We start from the raw sequence: 19,532 nt of genomic DNA on the forward strand, positions 1-19,532 counted from the left end.
TATATAAGCAGTCATGTGAAAAAATAAAGGTGTCTCTGTGCAGTGCTTGCTTTCCATTTCAGCCATTCTAATGTAGATTTGCTAGTGTGATTGGGATCACTGACCTATTGCATGACTCAACTTCGGCCAAGCTTTATCTGTCAGATGTCCTCACATTTGAGCATACTTTTATGTAGAGTTCATTTCATTTTCATTTATTTATTTCAGACTTTTAGTCACTGAGTCATTGAGCTGACTCAGTGACTAAAAGATGCCCAGGGCCTGTGGCTGGAAAATAAGTCCAGATCATCACCCCTCCACCACCATGCTTGACAGCTGGAATGAGGAAGAGAAACTGCAGTTCCTCTACTGGCCACTTGAGGGCGACTCCAAAAGAGACTCCCATGTTAATATGCCTAATTTTACAGCCTGGCCTCTGTGGATAATTCTCCCATTCATCACAGCTGCATGTCCTGACACAGGCAGTTGGATCAGATTGGGGTCTGCTAGGCCTCAGCTACTATTTTGAGCCATTAAACTGGATCTCTTTACTGTTTGTGTGCTGTTGGTGCCTTTTGGATCATTTCTGGATTATCTGACTAACATTACAGCTTCCTGGGAGGTACAGATCACGCAAGAAATTATTTTTGATGAGTGAAATTAGCACTAATTAAATAATAAATACCCAGTTAATGGTAACCTCTGGCTCAAAATTATGCAGTGGTTCACGCACGCTATGTCCATATTTTATACCAAATTTGCATGACACATCTGACAACAAAGCACCAAATCACGTCTTACAAGGTGATCAAATACTTACATCACTAACTAAAATGTACATATTTTGTAAATCTCCTAATAGTTTTGTTGAGAATTTAATTAAATTATTAAAATAAACCCACCAATTACATTATGGACTGCTGGTGAATTTAATAATTCAGCAATGACTTGTTTATTCTTGTATTTTGCTTGTTTACATTATTGTATTTTGCACAACTCTGTTGCTTGTGAAGCTCGCACACAAGAATTTCACTCACATGTGCTGTACCAATGTACCTGCACATGTGATGTGACAATAAAAGTGATTTGATTTGATTTGATTTACCCTAGTGTATAAATGATCAAATCAGGGTTATTTAGTCAAGTAAAAGACAAAATTTGTGTCACATCACAAAAGCAGATTCCAGCATGTTTATTACCAAATGATGACAATTGTTATCTTCCAGGGGGAAAAAAAAACAAACAAACAAAAGAAATATGAGGCCAAACGGGGTGCAACAGATATCTTAAGGCTCTGTTAAATTCTTAGCTTCAAAACAAAGATACAACATAGCATGTATCCCAAAAATGCACAGAAAGCAAATAACTAGTATAAGTTTAAAACTGGCTAGCCCGTGTCATTAGCTCTTAATAAATAGGTTACTATAAGAAAAAGAAGAATACAAAGTAAAATCTGATTAACTGTGTCAGAACTTCTTATTAATCCACATTTCAGAGGAAGTTATTTTTTTCTAAATGATAAGGAATCGGCGTCTCTGAATATTTAAAGTGACACGCGTCATGGAGTCAAACACAAATATGCACGCTGAACTTCCTGCAGTCGTTCCCCCCTCCCTCCAATAGAATAAAATAACATAAAATAAAAAACTGCCCTCAAGAAAGCTGAAAATGGAAGACCGGCGTCCACGCAAGTCACACCTTGTAGAGACTGAAAACAGCAAAATGGCTCATCCACATCACTTCAAGTTGAATTAGCGGTAAAAAACATTTTCACTTTTGAGCGTGCGTGCTTTCAGATGAGTTTCACTGCCTCACACTACTGAAAAATTAAAAATAAGCATCACTGGTTTAATACAGTTATTCACCCTGCTGAGCTAAAAAAACAAAACAAAAAAACCTCACGTTACTTTAATTTGTGTCAGTTTTACGGAATAAGATTTTCAAAATAAGATCAGCACAGTACACCAGGATGGGAAACTGGCTGAAGTAAGCATGCTTAAAAGTGAAAATGCTCCAATAATATGAAATATTTTTTTCAAATTCCAAACTTGAGACATAATACAAGGAATATTAAAGTATATAGTAATGATTTAAGCAGCTTTAAAAAGATGCTGCAACCTCACAACACTCCTGCTTTCAGGGATATTTCAGGAAAAAAAAAACAAAAAACCACACACACATAAAAAACAAAACAAAACAAAAAAACCCGAAAAGACGAATTCACAGGTGGCCGTTCGTAAAAGTCAGTCAGTCCAACTTGATCCCGGGTCATCGCGAAGGCCGTTGAGGTTGCAGCAGAAACATCTTCTAACAGTTATGATATCAAAAATAGGACCGACGTCTTTCCTGTCAGATGCTCTGAGACAGGAAGTCAGAAACCACCTCAAGCAAAAACTTTGCCAGCTGCGGTAAGTTTTTAATCAGCAGGGTTGAAGTCAGGTTGTGCCCGGGTTAACGGATCATCGAAAAGCTTGAGGTGGATCCAGACAAATGATGAGTCTGTGAAACAGAAACACAGGAGGCCTTAGCTCAGGGTTTGTGAAGTTAAACGCAATGATTTTTAAGATCAAAGCATGTCAAAGTTATTATTTTCAAATACAAGTCAGAGTCAAGTTTGGATTATTTAACAGTTTTTTATGCTTTTCTCTGCCATATGTAACGGTAAACTAAAGCTTTCCTGGTTTCTGGACTGCTGCTCAGACAAAATGTACAACTAAAAGTCATCGACGGCAAACGTCTCCTTACTAACAATCCTTATGATACTTTAAATCCACTAAGGATATGGCATAAAGTATTCCATGTCCGAGGTGCATAAAGAAAATGGTTTTCTCTCAAACTTAAAAACTCTGTGCACAATAAAAAACACAAAAACAAGAAAACAAAAAACTGTTTGGATTACTGTCCAGTGAATTTCTTCCAGTGTACTGGACCCAGCCTGCTGGACCCAAAATGGCTGCCCTCATACTGGATTATTTTTGTTTAAACATAATTAAATTTGCTCATGTAGCTTATTAACCTACTTTCTTAAACTAATTTGAATCCTGGAGTGCAACAGTATTGACTGTTCTTAGGTATATTTCTTCTTTACTTGTAATACACGCAGGGTTACATCCTCCTGCAGGTCAATGCCCAAACAGAACGATGTTTAAGGAACGCTACGGTTTGTGTGATAAAATCAAGTTGTGGATAAAAACTGATACTCACATGGCGGTATTTTGAGTTGTGTTTACTGTATACACGGTAATGCTCGATGTTTTATTTTTAAATTACTGAGTTTTGCGGTTTAAGGAAAGGAAATTCGTAAAGCTTGCAACTGATGCTTAAAGGTTACAGTGAAGTTACAGTACTGAGAAAAAGTATTTGCCCCTGCTCTCTCTTCTCTTCTTTTGTTTTTTCCACATTTACAGGTTTCAGGTCATCAAACAAATGTTAATATTGGAAAAAGATAACCCAAGTAAAATACTGAAAGCAGCTTTTAATGATTTCATATAATTTACTGATTGATTCCTTATCGATTCAATCCTTACTGATAGTGCTGTGTGGTTAAATGTTTGTGCGTGTTGGAGGCTTTTCCTGCATGCAGAACACTTTCCCTAAAAAGGTAATGAGGAAGTAATTTGACACATTACTTTCGCATTTCTCAGTAAAATGACCTGAAACATACCATCTCATAATTACCATTTAACAACATAAACCTCAGGCTACAGTCCCACGCATCAGCACAAATCCCTATCCTAATGAATGGACAATAAGCCGGGCTTAATTGGCAGGCAAGAAACTGAAATACTGGGAAAAGGTTCTCAATTCCCATCCCAATTTAAAACCCAAATGATTTTGAGCTTCAAAGCATGATCTGATGGCAGGATATTCTTCAGGTTTTTTGTTTCTGTTTTTGTAGCGAGCAGAGTTCATAGTTCCATCAATTCCATCAAGTCATCCAAGTCCTGAAGCAGCAAAGCAGCCCCAAAGCATCACATTACCACCACCATGTTTGGCTGTTGATACAATGTTCTTTTTATGAAATGCTGTGTTAGTTCTCCACCTAATGTAACAGAAATATTTTAAGCTCACATTTGTTTTTAGCCAAACACAAATCAAGCCTTTGGGTTTGTTTTGTTCATCGGTGGCTTTTGTCTCTTTCTTATTTCTGAATCATGAACTCTGACATTTATTGCAGGAAGTGAGGCCTAAAGTTCTTTAGATGTTCTGAGTGCTTTTGTGACCTCTTGGATGAGTTGTTGATGCACTCTTGGGAGTAATTTTGGTAGGTCATCCACTGCTGGTAATGTGCACTGCAGTTCTCTATATTTATGGATTATGACTCTCAACATGATTCAGTGGAGTTCCAAAGCCTTAGAAATTGCTTTTTAACTCTTTCCATACTAAGAGATGTCAATGTTTCTAATCAGTTTGAGTTTCTTTAACTCACAGCACGATGTGTTGCTTTTTGAGTTAATTTGGCCTACTTCACTTTGTTAGACGTGTTCTCGTTAAGTGATTTCCTGATTCAACATGTCTGGTAGGGTGTACTAGTGAAACTGAACTTACCCCCTGTGAATTAATCACAGTTAATTCGTGATTTTGGATAGATCTTTTCCCATAATAAAAAACTCCATTTTGTTTTTACTTGGGTTATCTAATATTAAATTTTGTTTGATCTGGCAATTTCTTAACTTTGCTGCAGAATGACAACAGCAGGCGCACTCTTTCTACAGTAGTAACAATATCTGCAGCATTCTCAAGAGAGGCGCATCATTTATTTTACTACATTTATTTATGCCCCAAAACGCATTTATGATACTGTTGTGCATTTAGCTAGCAGTATATAATATATAAAAAAATCCCAGTGAGCCAACAGATCAGACATTTTAAATTATAAATACGTAATAAATTAAAATGTCTGATCTGTTGGCTCACTGGGATTTTTTTTTTTAAAAACACTGAGCTGGGGATCCACTGATCTAATAACTGGATCAGATATCATTCCAGTCTTAACTCAAAAATTTGGAACGTACATCTGTGCCTGCTGTCTACAGAAGCATCTATTAAACTCAGCTGTATGTTTTGTTCTGTGTTTACTTCTAGCGTGAAAATGTGAAGTACTTCAAAAAACGTAATCTACCGTGTTGATGGACTCAAAGAAAATCCAAAGGGTTTAAGGATTACTTATTATTGATTATCTGACACATTTTGGATCCTGAACTTCACAGATGTCATCATTAGTTAAAAACAACTTAAAAGTCCAAATTAAAGGTACTGATGGAGAATCAACCTCATATATCACCATAAGATGACAATTAACAGAGTAATGATTAAAGGTTTAGCACTCAGAATTTTTAAAGCAGCCATCTTTATTTTCTTGCTTTAATTTGAGACTAAATGACCGGCGAGAATCCTACAGCTGCATAAGATTTAAAAGGCTGGTGGGTTTTAAACCGCGGTTGCATCTCTCACAGAATCTAAACTGAACTTCCTGTTTTGGAACATAAATAATTTTTCAGGATGTCACATTTTCCTCTTTCTGCGACTCGCCTCATAGGACCATCTGCTTCATTGCCCCCTGCTCTTCCTCCTGGCCCTGAGCATTCAGACAGTTGCATTCTTCATGCTGCATACTTTCTGCGATCTTATGATAACAAGATAAACCAAACAGTTTGCCCAGAGCAGCACCACCCACTCTTCTTTCTCACTTCCAGCCGAATCTCTCTCTCCCTCACACTGCACTCAAAACACCACACAGTCTTGTGAACCGTCTCTACAGGGACATTTTATCACATTTCGTAAAAATAGTAAGGGGCCAACTGTGCTGTGTGTCCAGAGCATGGGTACAGCACTGCTAGATTATGTCCCTACCTTTTCCTCACTGTACCACGCAGGCTGTGCAGCACTGTTCCTGCTTCTCTGGCAGCGAGGAGTAATTCATCTGCCGGACAATCTCTGCAAACAGCTCATCCACCATCGTCTTGCTCTTGGCAGAGGTTTCGATAAAAGGGCAGCCCCACTCTTGAGCCAAAGCCCGTCCATCTGATCCGGCCACCTCACGCTCAGACTCCAGGTCGACTTTGTTACCAACCAGAATCAGCGGCACCTTCTCAAAGCGCTTCACTCGCACTATTTGGTCTCGCATTGGTCTGATGTCCTTAAAGATTGAGAAAAATAAGAAGTGTGAGATATTGAAATTTAAACAAAACAAAAAATGAATCATCAAGCAGATGCGAACTTTGGTTATTTCTCAACAGGCACAATTTCTTCATGATGCAAACATTTAATTACGATTTTTCTGGCTCAAAACTGGTCACATTGTTGAGGTACCTTTCTGTCATCGTTGTATTTTTACTCAGTTGTATATAGCATTTGTATTTGTATTCTATTTTTATCTTATTGTATATTTATTTTTATTTTATTCTACTGTATATAGTATTTTATTTATTCTATTCTGTACAGTTGTGTACTGTATTTATTCTTATTGTATCCTAATTTTTGCCTCATAACTTTTGCACTGTCCACTTCCTGCTGTGACAAAACAAATTTCCCACGTGTGGGACTAATAAAGGTTATCTTATCTTAAAGCTTTTTTTTACCCAGCAGACATTCGTGAATTTTCATGAAAGTTTTGGAAATATGCAAATATCTATTTTAAGGTTGCTAAACATTTCCTTTTGGGAAGGCCAAAACTTCTTTTCACATCTAGTTAAAGCACTTTTATTTATTGGTACTTCAAAAGTAATTATCCATTAAATACCGAGTGCTAATATTGAAGGCTCTAAAATATCAGGACGTGGGATGACTATTTTCTTTAGTAGACCTGGTTCATAGTTATCTAAGCTTTCTTATGCACTGTTTGTTTTCTGTGTGGTGCCATCCTTCAACAAATGAGTGCTATATGGAGATATTGGGGGTCCAAATGAGCCCTAACCTTCCCATTTTAATCTCGATAATGTGGCTTGTAGCACTCCCTGCATGAGAAGTATGAATCACAGCCTGATTAACCACATACGGTTGCAGATTTCAGGTGTGTGTGGTGCATCTGGGGTACCTGGAAAGACTGCTGGTTGACCAGGCTGTAGACCAGGATGAAGCCCTGTCCGTTCTTGATGTACAGGTCTCTCATGGACGCGAACTGCTCCGTCCCCGCCGTGTCCAGGATCTCCAGCACGGAGGGCGACGAGTCCACCTCGATCTCCTTCCGGTAGAAGTCCTCGATGGTCGGGTCATATTTCTCGATAAAAGTGCCGGTGACAAACTGCACGGTGAGCGCGGATTTCCCGACGCCGCCGCTGCCCAGCACGACAACTTTGTATTCTTTCATTGGGGCGGTCAAGGCGGGCTAACTCAGCAGCTAACGACTGCTATACTCGCTCCACAAACATTTATCAGGCCTTTACGAGAGCTAACGAGAGAAGCCACAAAAGTTAGACGATATACAATAACCCCCCTCATTCACATAAACAGTTCAACCGCTCATACTTGGGTTTTTCTACGTTTTCCAGCTAGTGAGACAGTAAAAGTTGATGTCCGGCAACTCCGGCGTTAGCTAGCGTTAAAGCTAGCTCGCGCCTGGCTGAATTCCCGCTGTGCCATCCTCGCGCTTTCAGTCGTTAGATCGATGTGATTCACCACAAGCGCCGGCGTTGGTCAGTGAACTTGTTGTCTACTGACGGCAGGTCACGGTGGTACACATTAGACCCTCACCCCAAACCGCATGACAGTCCCCACAGCAGCCCGCCGGTATCGCCGCAGCGTTGACTGCGTCCTTCCCTTAGTCCGGGCCTGGTTCTGGTTCCGGCCCAGCCCGGCGCCCTAGCAACCGGGCCCGTTATCGACGCAGACTCAGTGTTATAATCCCACCGTCCATTGGCTACAGTTTATTACTGATCCGGTATATATGTGACTGTGTACAGGGTGGGTTCTGCTTCAGAAAGAAAGGCTTTTTTTCAACCATCTGATTTCCTGGAGCTAACAACCTGTTTCCGCTAACGAGAATCAGACTTCCGCTGCGACGGTTTTCATAATAAAAGCACACAAAAGCGTTACAGAAAATTACGATTTTTCGTTTCTAACATCCATCCAGGTTTTCCACTTAGCCAATTCTGGGTCGCGGGGACTTGATCATTTTCTTTCCTTGATATTTATTTATTTATTTAAATACAGTACTGTGCAAATGCCTTGAGACACCCCTTATTCCTTTAAATTAGTTTTTTTAAAATGCGCCCTCTCCAGGCTTTTTGAAGAAAATCTTTTTTCCTTTTCACTCATTTTCAGTCCAGTCCTTGTACCTGACCATTTTCAGATGACAATTTTAAAAAAATGTTTTACACTGACGTTTGAGTCATTCAAACAAGTGATGAGCTAGTTTTATGTCCACACACAATAGACAGTTTGTTACATTTCAGTTTTATTACAGTTTAGTTGAATACACAATAATAATAATAATAATAATGATAATTGCTAACCTACATATTTAGCGATTTATCATGCAGACCTATCTTATTCACACAAGTTATCTAAATGAGCAGATTGTTGTCACATGAAGTGGTTTCATTTATTTTCCCGCAGTTACACACTATCCTCCAGGGGATTAGCTTCACTGATGCATAAGTGTGGGTTAGTTCACAATGTGAAAAACACCAAGACTGGACGTTGTGAGCAAAGAGTGGTTTAATGTGCAATCACAATGTTGCCGTTATATGAAGGAAGAATTTGTTTAAAGAAACAGCCACAAAATGAATCAGCTGCAGGTCCATCTTGACCATTTCTCCGTGTTACTGAGGATGTCACACTCAGAGGTTGCAGTCTTACATCAGCAGCATAAGGAAGCTGGTCAACCTCACTTCCTCTGAGAGCAGTTTCGATTCCTGTTTTTATATTTATATTTGGGTGAAGTTCTCTGAATAGCTTTACTATAGTGCTTTTAACTGCAATAGATTAAGTTAGTGGTCTGCTAATTCAGATTAATTCTGCATACTGAAGACAGTGACTCTCTACAGTGCAGTTAATTTCAAAACTGCATCATTCATCACACTTTGCACTCATTTATCTAAGAAACTTTAATTTCATCTGGTTTTTGCCATACTGTCTTCAGTAAGCCATTTTGCATTTTTTTATTGTAATGCATAGTCATATTACCTCATTATATTTGAGTTAATTAATTTTTTTAGATAATTAAGATAATTGTTTGATCCTGTTTTATTTAATTTTATTGAGCTATAGACTATTTTATTGATTTAAACTATATGTTGTTGGGCAGATCTTTAGGTATGCCTTTAAACTCCTCAATCAACACAAATATTTAATCAGCCAATAACATGGCAGCAACTCAGTGTATTGACATGTTGAGTTCAAATTGAGCATCAAAATAGGGAAGAACTGTGATTTAAGGGACTTTGAAAATGGCATGAATGGGATGGTCTGAGTATTTCAGAAACTGTGGATCTAGTGGGATTTTCCCACACAATCACAGGGTTTACAGAGCATGGTTTTCTGAGGGAAAATGCCTTGTCGATACCTGAAGTCAGAGGAGAATGGCGAGACTATGTCAAGCTGATAAGGGTCAACAGTAATTCGTTACAACCAAGGAGGAAGAGCATCTGTGAACCCAGATGAGCTGCAGCAGCAGAAGTCCACATCAGGTGCCAGTATTGTCAGCTAAGAACAGGAAACTTAGGCCACGATTTGAGGCTACAACATTTCTGAGGAATGTTTCCAGTTCCCAGTACTGGCAAGGTGCACCTAACAAAATGTCCAGTGTGTCTATACCCTATGCTTGAATAAATTTAACCCCATAATATTTTCATCTTGATCCCAATGACCTGATTTCTCTTTTGTGAAAGGTTAAAAGGTCTTTCCTGGGTGCCAAAACACTTTATATACAGATAAGCCCCTGAGATGCATGTGTGTTATTGTAGTCTTAGTTATTAACAGTTGTTGCATAAAGGGGTCCTTTAAGGCTATATATGCACATTTAGGGGCATTACCAGATGTTCAGGGTGTACGTTGTGGTTTGTATACTTCTTTTGCTGTATTTGTATGTCTGCAATGAAAGAGACAAAAAGAAAAAACACACAAGAGGATCACAATGAAGTGTTTTATTTAAGGTCAAACAGAAATTGCAGAACTCATCATAGGCACAGTAACTTACTCATAATTAGCTATACACTGCAAAATATATTGGCATGTAGCACAGGAGCACATACAAGCACCACAAGCAGAAAACAGAGTGAAACAAAGAAACAGCAGTCACGTTCAAGTCTGCCCAAGAGTGTCAGAGTTTTTTATGGCTTAGTCCTGAACAGTCTTTGGCCCTCATCATCTTCCACGGGGGTGTCGTTCAGTCGGCGATTGTACCCAATTTAAAAAATAAGTTGTGGACTCAACAGAGGATGTAATTAAATTGATATGATTGGCACACGCTCAGTTCACGTGGCGGTTTTAGTCATTGAGATGTAGAACCTAAAAGTCCAGTTTGCACATTAAAGGCACAATCACAACTAAAATGAATCGTAACAATACAGTGATTTAAAACCCACAGCATGTACTTAAACTGGGACAGCAATGATGAGGGGAGCTGGTGAGTCAGTAGAGACGCTTTGGTGAGTTGTGGGTACACGTCGTTCAGAGACCCGTCCCTGCTCACAAACTCTTTGAAGTCAATATTCAACAGTCAGAGGGCTGTGAACCGATTCTCCAGGATGACTCAGTCAGTTCAACACTAGGAGAAGTGCCATGGCAACAAAATCGCTGGCTTTGGGGGCAAATAAAGAGGATCACATGTTCAAATCAGCAGAACCAGAGTCATGTGAGGATGCTGCTGCTGCTGCTGGGAGAGGAAAATATTGGAAAAGCCGTTTGTTTGCAATTTAGTCTAAAATCCTGAGGAGAATTCAGATTTATTGTTGTTTTGGTTAATGACAAGAAACAGGAGAGTTTAAAAAAATTACAAAATGACAGAGATGAAGGCGAATTTAAATCTCTGTTCCTCTGTGGTCAGATTTAATATCGGCTCCTATTTTGTTTTTTTCCAGCCTGCAGATGGAGCTACTCTGTGCTTTATTTCGGTGCTTTACTGGAGAGAGGAATGTGTCTGCATGTCATCTGCTCAGATTAGGTTCTTACATATGATCCACCTCTCCTGTTTGATGTCAGGGTCGCATATTATTAAACCACAGAGGATCATTCAACTGAAGTGAACTGAAAAAAAAAATAGCTTTATAAAGCAAATCATTTGTAGTTTACAGCTAGGCAGTGCCATGCTTAGCAAAGAACAGGCCTCTAGCAACAAACAAAAGGGCAGATGTAAGAAAACAATAGACATATCGTTAACAATATATTGATTAGATTTTTTTAATTGACTCTTTTATCTGTATTTATTCAAAATAAATTTTGAGTATTCTGACATAGTTATGTACATAAGTGCAAACAAGGTGAACATCACACATTCGTATACACCTCAGTGAGGATCGACATCACCCAGCACAGCTGGGCAGTAAGAGACCTCGAGACCACCTTCTTGGCCAAAACCTGAGCCAGATCTCTCGGTCTGTAGGAGGCAAACGGCAAAAACCGCTCGCCTCCACAGAAAAAAGATCTTCCAGTTAGTCCAAGGGCCTCTTTACCGCCCTGACAGATGTTTGCTCTAAAAGCCAGAGTTCATTCCTATTTCTCAAAAACACCATGTACAAGAAGAAAAAACCTAAATATAAAATGAACGTCAAATAAACAAAACAAAATAAACGGCTGACCTCCCCTAAGGACCTTTGGATATTACAAGGATTAAAGTTTTTTCAATCACGTTGCAACAAGACAAACTAATAATTAGACATTCCCTTTTCGGATAGGTTAGTGCTGTATGTCATCTCAATTATTGTGGAAAAAAAAATCACTATTAGGATAATAAAAAGGTAGCCATGTTGTCATTTTGTTGCCATAGCAACAGCAACTATTACCATTAACAATGACTCCATCATTGTGTACAAACGATTTTCATATCATAATGTTTTTCATATTGGTCTACACAAACTATTAACTACATATAAATGATTTTTTTGTTGTCATTATTGTTATTATTATTTTCATGCCGCGTTTTTTTTTTTTTATGTCAGAAAAAAAAATCTTACATTTATTACATTTTCATACACAGCTGTGACATATGATCGAGGATTAAGGCCCTTTGTTTGTATTCTCAGGACTGGGTTAACTGTGTCCACATGCTGAAGGATCTGATCACAGGACAGCGAAGATCAGAGCTCTGCACACGTTGAACAGTTATGATTCAGGACCGTGTGGGGAAAAAAAATTACAACCAGGCCCAAAGGTAATCAAGTACAAGAGAATGAATGAGGGAACAAAATTAAGAGGTAAAAACATTGTTTGTATTTTTTTTTTACTCATGGTGCTCCACAATCCTCAAATTAATACACTCTTGAGCCTTAAAAGATACATTTAAATGTATTTAAAAACCTCAAATGCCCTCGAGAGGCACAGTTTATTAATCAAGTATTCTGTTTTTCCAGCTGGACAGTGAAGGCATACTGATGTTAGGGGTAGGGTCACTTAAGGAGGGGATTGGCTGGACGAAGCTAGTCTTTAGAAAAAGGGACCTGTCTGGACATTCTGATCATCAGGTTCATAGAGACAGCTATGAGCCTACATACTGTTTGATCCACCATGCAGATAAAAAGTCAGCTATACTTTAAAAAATACTTTATTCAACTATTTTGGGAGATACACTTATTCACAAGATTTTATATCACTCTTATGTCTGTATAGTAAATATGAAGCTTAAATCAGCTGTATGGGGCACTAGCCTGTTTCCATACAAAGTGGAGCTACACAGATAAATTAACAGGTATTAGGTTATTACAAATAAGGTGTCCTCTAAAAGTATGTAAACTGAAATAGATATTTTAAACCTCAGTTTTAGCATTTTAGGATGAAAGCATTGCATGAGATAAAATACAGACTGGCTTTAGCTTTTATTATGTGCTATTTAATACACAAACAGCACAGAAATAGATAGTTATGCATCTTGATATTTGTAGACCAGTTCAGTAGCGTTTACTTTAGGCTACTTTTTCGCTGTTCAGTCAACATGCTTTCATGTGGCTTCTGATGTAGAGGATCTGTGGATTTGTTCTCTGCTCGGTCTGTTTGACCTCAGCACAGCCTCTGATACTGTCGACCATGATACTTTCCTTAGTAGACCTATGGTTTCCATTTGACTAACTTTCTTCTTATTTATCTGCAAGGCTCAGATAAATGCGAGGCTCAATCCTGAGCCAGCTGGCATCATTCAGGGTTTTTCAGAAGTCTCTTATCGTTTCTATGCAGATGACATTTACTTATACGTCTATCATTTTCTATTATATTTTATTGTGATTTTTCACAGTTTTTATTTATTTTGCCAAGCACTTTATAACTTCATTTCTGTGACAAGTGCTTTTATAAATAAACTTTACTTACTTATATACTATATAAGAGCTAAAGCCACCAACTGTTTTGTCTCATTTTTGTGCTTTAATAGCAACTTCAGATGCACAAATTATCCAATAATATCTGTTAACGCACTTATAGAGGGCACTCTATTCTTGTTTAAGTTGGCTTAAGTTATTACAAACATTACACAGTTTGTCCAAAAGCTAACTTTTAGTTATCTAAAAGGTGTAAACACCTTCCATGCAAGACTGCACATTTAATCTTTAAAATGGATATAAAGAGGGCACTCTGTAGTTTTATAGATGTTTTCCTCCTGTAATTATTTCTTCATGGACAGTTTACAATCCATCTGGGTTATATTGCTGGTTGCCTGGCAACCTCACTGTTCACAAGCAGTCACGATGTGTAATGCGGTTGTTTTTGCACAACTGTTTATTAAGGTGTGCTGGACTTTTCTCTGTGTTACCTAGCAGCTCTTTCCAGCTTAGTATCAGCACAGAAACATAAGAGCAGCTCAGATCTTCTGTCTTTAAAAAAAAAAGTAAGCAGATATGTGTACTTTTTCTTAAACTGCCACAAATATGCCATTTGGGGCATTTAGGTGGTCAGGAGGGAAAAGCTTTTACACGCCCAAAATGAGGGTTAATCCCAGGATTATACCTGGTGCTGAACTTGCAGCTCTGGCTGGGTGGGTTTTCTGCACAGTTATGGCTCCACAAAGCCTTTCCACACCAAAAGTTAACAGAATCAGGGCTGCAGTACTGGGACAAGGGAAATACATGTGAGAAAAAAGGTAGCATGCTGACTTTCTGCCTAATGAGAATATGCTTTGTTTATAGTGCTTTGGATACTACAGAGGGTAGGGGTAGAAAAACTGACTAGCAATAAATGGTACTGAAATGTACCTGAATTGTGTACATTTGTACTTCAAAGAGTACAGCAGTCTGCTCTACCTTTTCTGACAGTGAAAGATATTTCTAAAAGTAGTCACACCACCCATTAACATTAAATATAAATCTATATAACAATACACATACTTTAATATGTCTTAACACAGTTTCATCATGGTACCTACAGTATGTGACCTCTGAAATAGTCTATATAGAGTGAACCATTACATTTCAGCATGCCTGTCTTTTAGAAGGGCATGTGTAAAGTTTTTGCATTAGATACATTCACGACACATTAACATTATTTAAAATGAATAATGTTCAATGGGAGATGTGTAATATCTGCAGCATTTACATCTAACCAAATATGTGATCCATCGTCTTTTCTGACACACGTATGTATGCACACAACTCTCTGATTTATTTCCTTACATTGACAGTAAGACAGCACAGCTGTCTCAGAGAAGAAACTGATACAAATGTGATTTCATATTATAATAATGTACCAAATAACACAGCTGTCTTTGAGCACTGGTCTGGTCTTACAGTGTACTGACAGTTTTGTTTGAGGAGACTTGAAAGAGGCACATTTGAATTTGGATATAAGTGATTTCAGCCCAGTTTCCAAAGCTGTTAAGTTCATTTTTTTGTATACACCTACAAAGCAATTCCTTACACACTTGAAAGTCCCCCCCCAATTTTTTTTTCACCATCAGACATCAAGCATGAGAACTGTTCATCCTTTTCTACAACTTGATTCTGGTTATAAGAATATTTAGAGTCTCGTCATTTTTGACAAACAGGACAGCAGTAGAAAGACATGACATTTTAAAGTCAGACAGGACATTTTCAAGTTCGAAGCTTTCTCCCTGCAGAACCATAAAACATAAAAATCTTGTGCCACTTATTTAGTCCAAAAGCCACATTAAACAAACAGCCTTTTGAAATACATCTCTGCATTAGAGAGGGAAACATTTATTTGGAGGATTTATCCAGATATTGCATTAAACGGGCAGTTCCTTGCATATACCGCAGACTTTAGGCACAACAAAAGGAAACCGATCTCGCTTCCATCTTGTGCAATAACTGACATCAGGTGTAAAAGTTTAAGTGGCATTTACAGGCGAGCTGAACACACACAGAATCGGTTTCAAAGAGTGTTCAGGTTTCAAATCACAGAGGAAACAGGATGAACCTTTCCTTTTTTAGTCGTTACACAGCTACCCATCACAAAAGAAACACAATCACTGATCGGAAATCACGATTCAAGAAACTTCACAGCTCAGGTTTATCAGTTTTGACGATTGGAGCTGTCTGGTCTATTACTGGAGAGTACTATACAGAGAGGGGCCCTTACATAGAGAACATGACCTCAGCTGCTTTAAGGCAGTTTATTTAACACATCCTAAAGATATCCCTCATCCCATCTTCTTTATAAGAAGTAATTACATACTAAGTTACTTTCACCCAGTCTACATTTTTCAATAAAACAGGGGGGGGGGGGCGAATCATTCATTGCATTTAAGAAACTCTAATATACATTTTAAGAGGCATTTGCTGTAACCAGTAGACTTTATCCCAATAGCAGCTACAGGCTAATACACTCTATTTACGTAACTAATTCTTCTTTTAAATTATTTTTGGGACACTAAGTCTCCTCTGCAGCTGAGCAGAAAAAATCAAAGGCACAAACAAATGAACAACAACCCCTTACTGACGTATCACCAGGCAAAATGAGACCATCATGACAGACTGAGCGGTACACGTCGTACAACACAAACGTCACATTTGCACTCATCTTGAAACGTAAACGTGACATGATATGAAACACTCTTTCACTTTGACAGCCCGTCATGGTTGGAGACCGGCAGCTGGTCCGTCTGAATTTTCTACAATGAACTTCTCAGAGTTTCTTACTTTGGAACAGTCAAATGTGTTGGGTGGCCTCATGTGATGGCTCCGACCCATAAAGGGCATTTAGTCTTGAATATATATGTGTGTGTTTATGTGTGCGCACATGTGCTGCACTTTTAAGGTGTGGGCATGTATGGCTGTAAGGACGAGGGAGCTCTATTGCTCGCCCCGATCGAGTCAGTATGCATCAGGGTGGCTGCTTTAAAGCAACGGTAATACGTCCAGGTCTGTATTGCATGAACCATCGCAGCTCTCTTACGTTCACAACATGATATCAGTCGGTGTGCACTGTGGGCGAGGCACATGTTTGCTGCAGTGCTCGGGGTTTATGGGACTTTAACTGGGGTTTCGGGAAAGGCTTACTGAGTTTAGTGCCACAGGAGCTGCCACCAGCAGTTTGGGGACGGGGCAGAAATGGGTTTCCATGGGAATGCACTGGAGCTCCACCGGATCTGAAGTCAGAAGCTCCGAGGGGTCTACTGGAAGAGAGAGAGGGGGGGAAGAGGAGGAGGAGGAGCTGTGAGTTCTTACAGACACAAACATATGCAGGCAAACCTCTGTAGCAGATTATTTTATACTGATATCTGTGCTTAATTATAATGATCTTTTAAAATTATGGGCAAAGCAAATAGTCAAGTTAGCACTGAGGTTGTTTTTATAGATGTTAATGCCGAATGCGTGTTATCACCTCACTTTACACCTTTGCTTGTTTGAATCTTCACGTCAAAAAGAGAGAGGGTTGGGTGTAACATCTCAGGAACGAAAGTTTACAAAATCTGTGATACCTAGTCGACTAGTTATGCACTCATCCATAGTAGCAGCAGGTTAGTTCAAAATCATGGACTGGTATGATGCTGGTAAACCGAAAGAATGCAAATTTAGGTCATTTCAGGTAAATTCCATTAAAGCTGCATAGTAGAGTCGAGCCACATGTGATTTCACCTTAAATGTGAAACATTTTTTCCTGCTGGACTTCTGTTTTAGCTGTAAGTAAACAACAAAAAGCAGCAAACACCACCAGTCAAAGGATTTTAGAGCGCTCTCATTTTTATACATATTAAGGGAAATTACATTGTGTAATATCTCAGTGCATAATGGTAATGGTTAATCCTTCAGTTTGTGCAAGCTCTTAAATCAAAGTGATGTTTTTATTGCTAAAATATCAAATTTACTGCTTTACAAAAAAGCAGAAAGAATTAGTAAAGCACATTATTGTTTTTTGATCGAGATGGTAAATTACAGCTTTTTACTAGTTTTGGTGGTTGAATGCTATCTAACGCTTGATTAAGTGTGCTGGCTCAAATTCGGGAATAAAAACGTGAATTCAGTTTGTTGTTTGCCAAATAAATAAAAACATAATTTTTAGTTTTAAGCAAGTTTTTGACAGATTTCTAAAATATTTGTGCTTTTTTTTGGTGTTTTGTCAGGTGGTCTAACAAATTTGTGAAGCACTGTGGCCACTTTCAGTTGTTTCCTTATTCACGAGAGGTCACCACAGCAGGTAGCTTTAATTTGGCAGATTTTCTACTCTGGATCCCCTTACTGATGCAGCCCCAAAGGGATCTGGATCTCCTCCTGGGATCAAACCGGGACTCCTTCACTTGTTAGGTGGGCTCTGGGCTTTAATTTCAGTGATCACTGGGACATAAAAGAAAACACACATAAAGAATGAAGAGGCAAATTTGATAAAAAAAAACTGCTTAAAATTTTGTGCCAAAATTAAGGTTTAACAAGCATTTTTCATCTTTTTGTGTTGTGGATTTTTTTGTGTCACATATCTCTTGTAACGTCTGTGTTGTACCGGTCTTTCCACAGTGGCGCACACATCAATGCACTTGCAGGTTGACCTGTCTGGTTAATCGAAGTTAAACTCTCTGTCCAGTTTGTTTCTTCAGAAATTTCAGGTCTTTGTGCTGCTGTGGGATAAACTGCAGACCCAGATTGCTTCAACTCTGTATTATATTTGATACACAAGTTTTTGTGAGTTTTTGAAATGTCTGCATCGTCAGTGTTGTTTTATTCCCTCTCAAAAACAAAATGTTTTAAGCAATAAAACATACCACATATAGCAAATTGATATTTATTTTCTTTTTTAATTTGTCAGAAGGTTCAATAAACGCTCCAGTTTCAAAAAGAATAAAACATTTCTGGCCATTTTTCACAGTTCAGGATTTTCAGGGCCAACGGTGCATCAGAGGGTGTAGATTGTTCCTGTACAGACCAAGGCTTTCTAGTATTTGAGAAAAGTTGGGACACTTACGGGTGAATTTATTAACTTCCAGAGCTGCAGGAAAGCTGTAGTTCAACCAGTTTTCTTAAACTTAGACTTATTTTTTAATAAATTTACACATTTTTCTTTTCCTTTTTCCTTTGCTGGTGACCTGCTGACCTTCGTACCATTCAAGTTTATTAGAAATTTAAATAATGAGGGTGCCCTAAATCATTTGACTGGTAGGTTGTATCCAAGCAAATTAAGTAACTGTTTGGCTGCAAACATTTATTTTTATATGATATATATTTTTTAACAGAGATGAGAGCTGGCATGCTTTAATGCCAGGCCACATACTGCACACAGTAACGACTGAGACAGACATGATGTGATTCAACACCAAACAAAGACACTCAGATGAAAACAGTTGTCAATTTCAAGATTCCTCTCAAAACGAGTTGTTTTCATTTGCTCGCATCATAAGAAACAGAAACGTGAGGAGAGATGAAATGTGAAGATAACACGTGACACTACGGGCAGACAGTGAAAAGGACTGAGATCCTACAGAGCTAAAATCAAAAGAGGACTGAAATGAAAGAGCAAACCTGATTCGAGGCGGCAGATTCAGCGAAAGGAACATTGGTGACTGGGGTCGAGGCCGACGAAACAGTGGAGGTGGTGGCACCGTGCATCATGGGAACTTTTATTCGGGCGAGTCAGACGAAAGACAGAGGACGAGGATATGGGCGGGGAGGAGGGAAGGGGAGGGGAGGGGAAGGGAGGGGGAACAGGAATGATATGGTTACCATGGCAAAATGTGTAGGATCAAAAGTCATGGCACAAGTCAAGTGATATTGCCAGGATGAATTTGAACAAGTACCAGGACACATGCAAACAAAATCAGAGATAAAAGGGGAAAAAAAATACATATTTAAATAGCTGACAGGATACAAAATTAAAAAAAAAATTAATTGCTCACCAACAAAATGGCAGTTAAACAAACAAAGCAATACACAGTCATACAATCTAATCAGACTGGAGTATCTGATAATTGTATTGAATGGACGGAGCATGTGTATGGAAAGAGCAAATGATCCATAAGAAATACT

General features: G+C 38.6%; 2 protein-coding genes across 7 annotated transcripts in view; both read right to left on the bottom strand.

Moving 5' to 3' along the window:
- Nucleotides 1-1,156: 1,156 nt before the first annotated feature.
- Nucleotides 1,157-7,978, bottom strand: rap2c (RAP2C, member of RAS oncogene family). Its single transcript, XM_005913303.3, has 3 exons — nt 7,016-7,978; nt 5,833-6,118; nt 1,157-2,478 (listed from the first exon to the last, which is right to left on the bottom strand). The coding sequence occupies exons 1-2, from the start codon at nt 7,286-7,288 to the stop codon at nt 5,840-5,842; spliced, it is 552 nt and encodes a 183-aa protein (XP_005913365.1). The 5' UTR covers nt 7,289-7,978; the 3' UTR covers nt 1,157-2,478; nt 5,833-5,839.
- A 2,071-nt stretch (nt 7,979-10,049) lies between these two features.
- The window catches only part of mbnl3 (muscleblind-like splicing regulator 3), a 36,221-nt gene continuing 26,738 nt past the window's right edge, over nt 10,050-19,532 (bottom strand). For 3 of the 6 annotated variants that reach the window (XM_014334450.2, XM_014334458.2, XM_014334443.2), the window contains one exon: nt 10,050-16,693. In XM_014334450.2, the coding sequence (XP_014189936.1) occupies nt 16,551-16,693 (143 nt within the window). In that variant the 3' untranslated portion in view covers nt 10,050-16,550. Of the gene's footprint in view, nt 16,694-19,028; nt 19,124-19,532 lie in introns of all 6 variants that reach the window. The other 3 variants (XM_005913306.3, XM_014334466.2, XM_005913305.2) reach the window with 3 other exon arrangements.

The sequence above is a fragment of the Haplochromis burtoni genome, unplaced genomic scaffold (genome assembly GCF_018398535.1).
Source record: "Haplochromis burtoni strain Fernald_Lab_line unplaced genomic scaffold, NCSU_Asbu1 Contig_4, whole genome shotgun sequence".
NCBI classification, from domain to species: Eukaryota; Metazoa; Chordata; class Actinopteri; order Cichliformes; family Cichlidae; genus Haplochromis; species Haplochromis burtoni.